Genomic DNA, 10,182 nt, shown 5'->3' with positions numbered 1-10,182 from the left:
TGGCCATTACTTACTGCTCACTGAGCAGAACAAGAAGAAATATTTGGGTTTTTCAGTGTATACTTGCATTTGCGTCTGTGTTTTGTCTATAGCACACACTGGATTTCTTAGCGAGCCTGTCTTCTTAAAGGTCAAAGTTTGTGATGTTCTGAATCTTGATTATGTCGTAGCTGGCCATGGAGTCCAAGACAGCACAATGGGCTTGTTCTCTGAGTGGAAAGGATGGCTTTCCTCAAACGCACAGAAAAGGGCAGCTAGTGTTGTCCTGTAAGTGCTGTCACCTTCTCTATGATGTTGCACGAGGCGCTGTTTCCTGGCTTTCTGCTTTCTTGCTTCTCAGAGGAAGCAGCACATATTAGCCTTCACATTCCTAGATTAGTCGCCGTCATGTGATAGGGGAGCTCTAGCTAGTGGTGGGGATTTGTAATGGCTAAATTAGAAGAAAATGGGAAAAAAAAAAGGTTTGTGAAGCTGACGAATCTCAAGCTAAATGGGACCATGTTCAGAGCTTTAAACTGACTGTGGTGAGTATCCAGTTCACCTTCCCATAGTCTAATATCTGCTACTATTGCCAACAATATTAATCTCTCTTATGTTACAGCTATCATTAATTTTGATGGACAATTCAAGCAAAACTATAAAAATCAAGGCCAAATGGTTCCTCGTGTATGCCCCATCTGTCAGGAAGACACATTTAAAAGTAAAGGTTTGTGAAGCTGAAGAATGACAGAACACAGGGAAGTGTGATGGTCACGAAATGGGCGGGGCTGCCACTTTTTGACGGTTCTTGTCCAACATGCGTTATGGGAGCCACTGTCTCCTCATTTTGTCCAAGTATCTTCTCAATCTCCTCACCTTGACCAAATGTCCTCACACTATGAGCAATATTTGGTGGCTTTATTGTTGCCAGTGACCTCTGACCACCACTCTCAATCTCAACTGACTCCTGATCAGCAGCTGCTCCTTCCAATGTCTCAAACCAATGGCACTGAAAGTTCCGTCTCCACCCATCCAGATAATATGGGGGAAGTTGCCCCATTGCTCGGATGCCCTCTGCTCCTTGGCGCAGCAGCAGGAAGTGGGCAGGAGGAAGGTGCAGGTAGACAGGATCTTCTGGTTTCTTGCGTACACAGCGGCCAAGACCCTTGCAAAGTGACATACTGCAAAGACGTGTTGCCATGGTTATGTTGACAGCATAGGGGCCAAGGACCTCTCGCACATATGAGGTAAGATTAGAGCACAGGTTCTGGTGGACAAAAGATATGCATGTGTGAAATGGCTTATATCAGTATAATGAAGAGCTTTCATGAGCAATACTAGATGTGTGAGGGTCTAACACGAAAAAAAGATATTAAAAATGTAACTATAATGTCATAAAAATATTTGTTTAAGGATTAGACTTTATTCATATTATGGTGTATACAAACTCATTGTTTAAGTTTGTATACACCATAATATGAATAAAAGTAATAATACTGTATACAAACTTAAACAATGAGTTTGGCACATCTTTATGTCCAAAACTTGATTCAGGTTTGTACTCTATCTTGACACAAAATATTTTCTGTAAATGCATGCCCACACCACAAATATAACCCTCAAACCACATCTATCAACATAAAGAACTCTGTAACATGAAGGTAGCCCTATTGGATTAACAAATTTGTAATTTCATGGCTGAGAGTTGAGGGATGTTTGTTCTTTATGGAAAATTTTATTCACCCAAGTATTCCTATAAATGATGAATGTTGATAGATGTACTAAGGAAAAACACAAAATGTAAATTGTAACTCGTATGAAATGTGTACTTATGGTGATCGTAGTTTAAGTTAAAATTGATGTACTGATATCATGGTTGGGTGGCACGGTGGTGTAGTGGTTAGCGCTGTCGCCTCACAGCAAGAGGGTCCGGGTTCGATCCCCGTGGCCGGCAAGGGCCTTTCTGTGCGGAGTTTGCATGTTCTCCCCGTGTCCGCGTGGGTTTCCTCCGGGTGCTCCAGTTTCCCCCACAGTCCAAAGACATGCAGGTTAGGTTAACTGGTGACTCTAAATTGACCGTAGGTGTGAATGTGAGTGTGAATGGTTGTCTGTGTCTATGTGTCAGCCCTGTTACGACCTGGCGACTTGTCTAGGGTGTACCCCGCCTTTCGCCCGTAGTCAGCTGGGATAGGCTCCAGCTTGCCTGCGACCCTGTAGAACAGGATAAAGTGGCTAGAGATAATGAGATGAATGAGATGAGATATCATGGTTTGAATATTGTAAGAGTAAAGTAGTGTCTAAAAAGGAAGCTTGAAACTTTGCAAGGCATTTCCTGCCTATGACTGGACTTGAGGTTCCCTGGCATGATTGATGGATGGATGGATGGATGGATGGATGGATGGATGGATAGTTTGTGGACAGCCGAATCAATTAATGGAAGCTGGGCTGATAAATGGAGAAATGGATAGATTGTAGGCAGATGGATGCATAGCCTGGACTGATGGATGCATGGATGGATGATGGATAGACTGTTGACTAATGGAGCAGATGGATGGATGGATGGATGGATGGATGGATGGATGGATGGATGGATGGATGGATGGATGGATAGCCTGGACTGATCTATGGATGGATGCATGGATGGATGATGGATAGACTGTTGACTAATGGAGCCGATGGATGAATAGCCTGGACTGATGGATGGATGGACGCATGGATGATGAATAGACTGTTGACTAATGGAGCCGATGGATGGATAGCCTGGACTGATGGATGGATGCATGGATGGATGATGGATAGACTGACTAATGGAGCCGATGGATAGATGAATACCTGTGTTTTAGTAGTAAGGAATCTGTCCCAGATAATGACTCCTGCAGCACCCAAAGCAGCACTCTCTCCTACAGTATTCACCAAATAAGCCTGACACACATACACAGCATTCACAGTTATGTACACAGTGAGTACGTATACACACACACACACACACACACACACACACACAATGTGAAAACAGTCCTATCTACCATATCATATGCACAGTTACACCCAAGAATTACAAAGTTAAACATCATCATTGAAGCAGAAAACATATGAATTAACTTCAACTTAAATGATTACCTCAGAGAGAAAGCTACTGGAGGAGGTGTACATACTCTTGACCAGTGGAAAAACAGGAAGTTCAAATGTTGTTCCTGCAAGAGCAGCCACTCTTAATGCCTCTCTGATCTGATTGGATGCATACAACCATGCACCCTTGGTTCCTTCAGGGAGTTTCTCCAGTTCGAGGATGGGGTAAAGTGCATCGCTTCGCTTCCACAGCCACATGAGCTCATCATTTAGTGCCATCTCTGCAGCAGGGCAGCGGCCTGTGTAATTAGCTAGCAGCATCTGAGTGGGATCAGAGTTGTAGCAGCTTGGGTACGGAGCCATGCCCCACAGTCTCTGTGGGCGGAGTCTCTTTAACTCTCTCAGGGTCTCCATGAGAATGAATTGGGCTGCGGCTTCAAAGTCCACCTGGCAGGAAATGACATCAGTATGTCGACATTCTGCTTAAAACAAATTGGGTACACCATTTCAATGATAAATATGGGAACAAGATGTAGCCCTGTGTGTTTTTTATTTGTGGTAGCGGTTTCACCTGAGCCCATTTCTCCACCTCATCTGCACTCCAGCCTGGGAAAAAAACCCGGAGCAATGTACGCGATGTCTCCAAATACCTCTGCTGATTCCCCCTGTTTCTCCTCCACTGTGGCTCCCACTCATTCCACCTCAGCACCCCGAGGCCAGGTGCCCCAGCCTGGGGCAAAGTTGCTGTGAGGTCCCTTTCCAATTTCTGAAGGTGGCGCTCCAGGCTGGTGTGCTGAGGCAAGCCACCATTCACAGGCTCTCCCTCTGCACTGAAATACGGGTAAAGTCCCAGTGAGTCCTCATAAAATTCAGCCACATGTCCCTCCCACTCCATCCCAAAAGCTGCCGGGTCAGGGCGACCAAGGCAAGCCTTGTTAGGCACAGCCCAAAGAATCAGGAAGGGCTGACCAGGCAGGAGAGGAGAGTGGGCTGGCATACTGAGACACAGACAGAAGATGAAGAGGAGCAGAAGGAGACAGAAAAGGGGATTGGAGGATCTTCTATGATCCATGGAGGTGATTGAGAAGTATTCCAGAGTTCCTCATCCACACTCCCCCTCCAACTCCACCTGAGACAGAGAGAGGGTTATAACACAATCACCTTGTGCTTCAAGCTTAATTTTTGGTCCAAATCTTTCGAGTAGATTTCAACAACTTTTATACTGCACTATTTACATTTACATCATTTAGCAGATGACCTATCCAGAGGTCTAAAGTCCTTTCCACACCATGCAATCAGGTGGCACCCATCTCCGTTTCCATAGCCCTTGGCTTCTCACCTATTCAGCTAGGGTTACAGTGAGGGGCTAGTCCTCTGGTAACCGCGAGAGTTTGACTCCCCACTCACATCTGTATTGCAGCATGCCTTGCCAGATGGCAGTAGGTACTTATGATGGTCTTTGGTATGACCTGACCATGAGTAGAATTCCTGATCGAGTGGTGGACACGCTAACCACTAGGCCAACTCATGGTCATCTATCCAGAGGGACTTATAAATTCTTTCTAGTCTCCAGCAAAAACATATCCTCATGCTCATGGTCTTAGAATATTATCAAGCTAAAACTCTGTCGCAAATTAGTATAACAAGGTAGCACAGCAACAAAAACACGACAAGTCACTTTTTTTTATTACTGCTCATTTAAAGGGCCCAGCTCATCATTCCCAGAAACCTTTGCACCAAGTAGTGAGTCACCATTTTTGCATCCATGGATATTGCACTGTTTGAAAAACAATCCGCAACGATCCTGTGACATCCTAAGCCACAGATCATAAATTCATCTCATCTCATTATCTGTAGCCGCTTTATCCTGTTCTACAGGGTCGCAGGCAAGCTGGAGCCTATCCCAGCTGACTATGGGCGAAAGGCGGGGTACACCCTGGACAAGTCGCCAGGTCATCACAGGGCTGACACATAGACACAGACAACCATTCACACTCACATTCACACCTACGGTCAATTTAGAGTCACCAGTTAACCTAACCTGCATGTCTTTGGACTGTGGGGGAAACCGGAGCACCCGGAGGAAACCCACGCGGACACGGGGAGAACATGCAAACTCCGCACAGAAAGGCCCTCGTCGGCCACGGGGCTCGAACCCGGACCTTCTTGCTGTGAGGCGACAGCGCTAACCACTACACCACCGTGCCACCCAGATCATAAATTGTAACATGAAATTGAAGATGTTTTGTCAAAGTAGTTATATTTTAAATTATTTCAACCAATCTGTTCTTTTTTCATATGGTTATTCCATCGTAATGGACCAGAACTGACCTCAGGCAGCCATGAAAGAAAGAAAATAGCAGGCATATTCGACTCAAAACATCGAGTGGCAAATAAATGAAGTAAAAGTTTGTGATACCTTCATGGATTCTCGAAGGGCTCACTAACAGTGAATTTGCAGAGGTTTTGCTGCACAGAAAGTTAGTAGAGTAGCAGTCATGTGATTTCAAAATAAAAACAATGAACTGGATTCTGGGAAGGGTGAGTCGGCCATTTTCAGTGCTTGGTGAAGAGGTTGGTCTTTAGTCTTTATTTGAAGACAAATAGTGACTCAGCTGTTTGGACAACCAGGGGGAGTTCATCCCACCACCTGGTAGAGAAGAGTTTTGATGCATGTCCTCATTGAAGGATGTTGGGTCAATCTGAGCCGCGCTTGTTGCTAAAAGGGAACGTAGTGCAGTGTGAAAGTCGTCTTCAGACAGGTGAGGGCCAGTCTGTTTTTGGCTTTGTAGGTAAGGGTAGTATCTCACTGGGCTGCGACAGCCTGCGACTAGTTGGAGACACAACAATTGCGATAAAATATGCGAATATCAATTCAGTGTGATTCCAAGTGAAAATTGTCGCTAATTCACATATTTTATCGCAATTGTTGTGTCTCCAACTAGTCGCAGGCTGTCGCAGCCCAGTGAGATACTACCCATACACTCGCACTTCCTGTCTCACGGAAACTGGCTTGAGAAGGGCTCGTGACAGCTTTGTGACACCAGCGACGCATTTGCGGCTATTTTGAGAGAAATTTTGTTGCACAAATTTTTTGAACATGTTCAAAATTTCAGCGACAAAGGAGCGACACTTTGCGACTCATGCGAAGAAATTGAGAAGCCCCACGAATGTTTCAAGACACTTTTGAAACTCTCTCGCGAATGACGTTCGCAATTTGTCGCAAGCTGTCGCAGCCCAGTGAGATACTGGCTTAAGCATCAGTGTTTTAAATCTGATGTGGGCAGCTATGGGAACACAGCATCCGGAAGGCTTTTCACATTTTATCAGCCCCTATATGGAATAAAAAACACCAAGGGTGCTCCCGAGAAGCTCTTAGTAAGCTGGGGGAGTATAAACCTTTACTTTTAGGGTCCTAATCATTAAAACCAATGTCTTGTTTCTCCAGATAGTCTGTATTTGCACAGAAAGATTAGCTTCTTTTAGCTGAAAGAGGTGGGAATCTGGGGCGGCACAGTGGTGTAGTGGTTAGCGCTGTCGCCTCACAGCAAGAAGGTCCTGGGTTCGAGCCCCGGGGCCGGCGAGGGCCTTTCTGTGTGGAGTTTGCATGTTCTCCCCGTGTCCGCGTGGGTTTCCTCCGGGTGCTCCGGTTTCCCCCAGAGTCCAAAGACATGCAGGTTAGGTTAACTGGTGACTCTAAATTGACCGTAGGTGTGAATGTGAGTGTGAATGGTTGTCTGTGTCTATGTGTCAGCCCTGTGATGACCTGGCGACTTGTCCAGGGTGTACCCCGCCTTTCGCCCGTAGTCAGCTGGGATAGGCTCCAGCTTGCCTGCGACCCTGTAGAAGGATAAAGCGGCTAGAGATAATGAGATGAGATGAGGTGGGAATCTGCAGGTGGATGGAACAGCACCCCTCAGAGCTGCATGCTTTACCTGAATTTTGAACTTATAATTCCCAATAACATCCTGTGAAAAATGCTTAAAGCACACCAGTTGCAAAGCACAGGAGAAGGGCTAACAAAACACAGGCCTGTGAGGATATTTCGTGGTAACCTAATAAGATTAATCAGTGCTGCTCACGCTTACAGGTAATGGCTCTTTACAAAGATGTCCACTTCTGTTCTGCTGTTGGTTCACAAGCTAACAATAGAGGGCAGCAATGTGCCATACACAGTTGTATTATACAGTAGAAAATTTGTTTTGTAACAGCTGTATGTTCTGTAGTGTATGGAATAGATGTTCTTAAAACTGGACTGTACCCTAAGTGGTAAATCTTTGTTGAAGAATTCATGTGTTTAGTCATTTTATTTCTCTGACATGTTAACTTTATTCCTTCCAAACTGTCATATTCGTAGTTTTTACTCTAAAATGTGTTCCAACAATCTCACTCATTCTTATTACTCATATTCAGTAACCACTCTGTAATGGTCAGGGTCACGGTGGGTCCGGAGCTTATCCCGGAAACACTGAGCGCAAGATGGGACTACACCTTGAATGGGATTCCAGTGTATTGCAGGGTACCATGATACACACACACACACACATATTCACTTCTTAGGGCAATTTAGAGTACCCAAACCACCTACAACAGGTTTTTGGGAAGTGAAAGGAAATTGAAGAATCAGGAGGAAACCACGTGGACACTAGTAGAACACGCGAAACTCTGAGCAGACAGTAAACCGAGATCAGGATCAAACTGGTGATCCTGCAGCTGTAAGGTGACAACGCTACTGTGCCACCACACCAATAAGAATGGAACCTGATCGCATGTAAAAATTTGTAAGAATTTGAACAAGCGAGGGTGAGTTTGTGGAATTTTATATGTTGTTTATACAAATGTAGACAGAGCAAATGATCCAACCAATAGCAGTGAAACATCATTCATTCCTGAATGAGATGCAAATCCATTCTAGTGTACCACACTCACAAAAGCACATGCTCCTTCGCATCAAGGGGCAATTTAGTATAATCAGTCCACCTACCGGCATGTTTTTTGTTTTGTTTTTCCCCGAGAACCCAGAGCAAACCCTATTGTATTGTATGATTGAAATCATCATTTCATCGATGTCACTTTTCTGGGCCATATCAGATGCCTGTGCGTAAAGTAGAAGTCACAGATCTGCATAATGTCAGAAAGGTTTTCTCATTTTCTCTGTTTATCAAACTCGGCCACTACTTTGCAGACGTGTGTAAAATCAAAACACTTGCTGCATGTCACTAAATCCCACTATGACCGAGGGACGGCTGAGGAGAGGCTCTGTTCCAATCCACACTAACCTGCACCTCAGAGTTTAGAGCAGAGAACTGAAACCAAAGACTGTAAAATATTGCTAAATTTGGTGCACAGAACCGTTCCTCGAAGTTTTTATGCTGAAGTCAGGTTTTTAAATGTATGCCTAGAGGCTTAAGTCCTATGAGGAAACGGATATAGAGCCAGCACCTTTTTGTGCCAGCAAACTTAATGAAGCGAACACAGACGCTGAATGAGGACGATATGTGAATTGGGAACAGGATTTGATCTCTGTGGGCCAAACATCGCCTCTGTGAGCCGTCATGCTTTTTCTCAGCCCATTTTAAACTTGGCAGCCAGATGTGCTTTTGTTGATGCTAGTGATAGTTTTAGGTCACTTCTCTCATCTGTTATAAGGAAACAAAACAAAAAAAAATCAATTTCAGACTTAAACCTTTGAACTAGACTGCCATCAGTGTACTGTACATTGCAAACTGCCATCTTTTATTACAAAGCTCTCCAGTTTCCATTCCATACCGACAGGATGACTTGCTTTTTTTGTTTGTTTGTTTACAATATTACCACATTGAACCTAGTCTCACTATATGAGCAATGCTTTTAGTGAAGATCCTGTGAGGAGAAAGGTGTGAAGGACAAGCTTACCTCCATGTCAGTGTGTAACTCTGGACTGAGCTCCAGAATCTGGAGAAAGGATGATGATGATGATGACGACGACGACGGTGAGTGTAAAATCTTCTGTAGTTATATATGAGTAGCTATCAGGAGAGAACATTTAAAGTACGCATACAGATGGATGGATGGAAGAAGAGATAGAAGTGGTTGCCTCATCTGCTCCTGCATAATCTGGGTAATAAGCAGGGTCAATGCATGTCACATGACCAGTCTGATTGTAATCCCATAATCCAGGAAATAGCCAAATGCACAGATGGACACACTCCAATCTCTTTCTCCCAAAAGAGAGACAATGTAAAATAACCCTTGAAAAGTGTGTTTTGTCCAATAGAAGCAACTCATGACCGTAGTTTTTTATGTGGCAGAACAACAATAATAATGACATTGCCTTAAATACAGTCAAGTCAAGAGGCTATGACCATTGACTTAAGCTACAGTGTAGGTTACTATCTACTGAATTTTTAGAATAACTCTGTAATTGGCAATTGAGTGTCAGCAAAATACCTTCATCCATCATAGAACAGCTATTATCGTTAACAAGATTTGGCAGATTTCAGCAACATTTCCATCCCAACTACATCTCAAAAACCACACAAAAGTCCTTAAACGAGCCTGACAATGGAGACACATTCTTCTACTTTTTCAGTCTCTCGGAGTAGGAAACAAGGTCACTGTGGTTTGTACATACTGTATTTCTGATGTACAGACATTATCCACTCCTTAATCCAATTTTCCCTTTCCCAATATTTCCAATATAGTGTATCTTACAAGAGAAAGGTTTCTGTACGTTTTAAACACAATATCTGCACTTACCCTTTGCCATTGTTTGCTGAAATTTATTATATTTAGTTAGAATTATTTGCTATACGTAAGAATTTAACACCAATTTTTTTTACAACCCTGATTCCAAAAAAGTTGGGATGATGTGTAAAATGTAAATAAAATCAGAATGCAATGATTTGCGAATCCTTTTTGACATATACTGAATTGAATACAATACAAGGAAAAGGCATGTAATGTTCAAACTGATAAACGGTATTGTTTTTCATAAATATACACTCGTGCTGAATTTGATGCCTGCAACATGTTACAAAAAAGTTGCGACAGGGCCAACAAAAGACAAGGAAAGTTGTGGAATGCTAAAAAAAAAAACAGCTGTTTGGAACATTCAACAGGTTGATTGGTAATTGGAAAGGCTCAGTTATTCAC

At 43.6% G+C, this 10,182-nt stretch overlaps 1 protein-coding gene across 1 annotated transcript; it reads right to left on the bottom strand.

Moving 5' to 3' along the window:
• Positions 1–694: 694 nt before the first annotated feature.
• On the bottom strand, positions 695–4,120 carry si:dkey-72l14.3 (Glyco_hydro_56 domain-containing protein). Its single transcript, XM_060932739.1, has 4 exons — positions 3,620–4,120; positions 3,100–3,495; positions 2,812–2,901; positions 695–1,246 (listed from the first exon to the last, which is right to left on the bottom strand). Exons 1-4 carry the CDS (start codon positions 4,118–4,120, stop codon positions 695–697), a joined length of 1,539 nt encoding a protein of 512 aa, XP_060788722.1.
• Between the last annotated feature and the right edge of the window lie 6,062 nt (positions 4,121–10,182).

This window comes from Neoarius graeffei, chromosome 10 (assembly GCF_027579695.1).
Source record: "Neoarius graeffei isolate fNeoGra1 chromosome 10, fNeoGra1.pri, whole genome shotgun sequence".
NCBI lineage: Eukaryota > Metazoa > Chordata > Actinopteri > Siluriformes > Ariidae > Neoarius > Neoarius graeffei.
The sequence above is the reverse complement of the archived record's forward strand: the minus strand, read 5'-3'. Positions and strand labels throughout refer to the sequence as shown.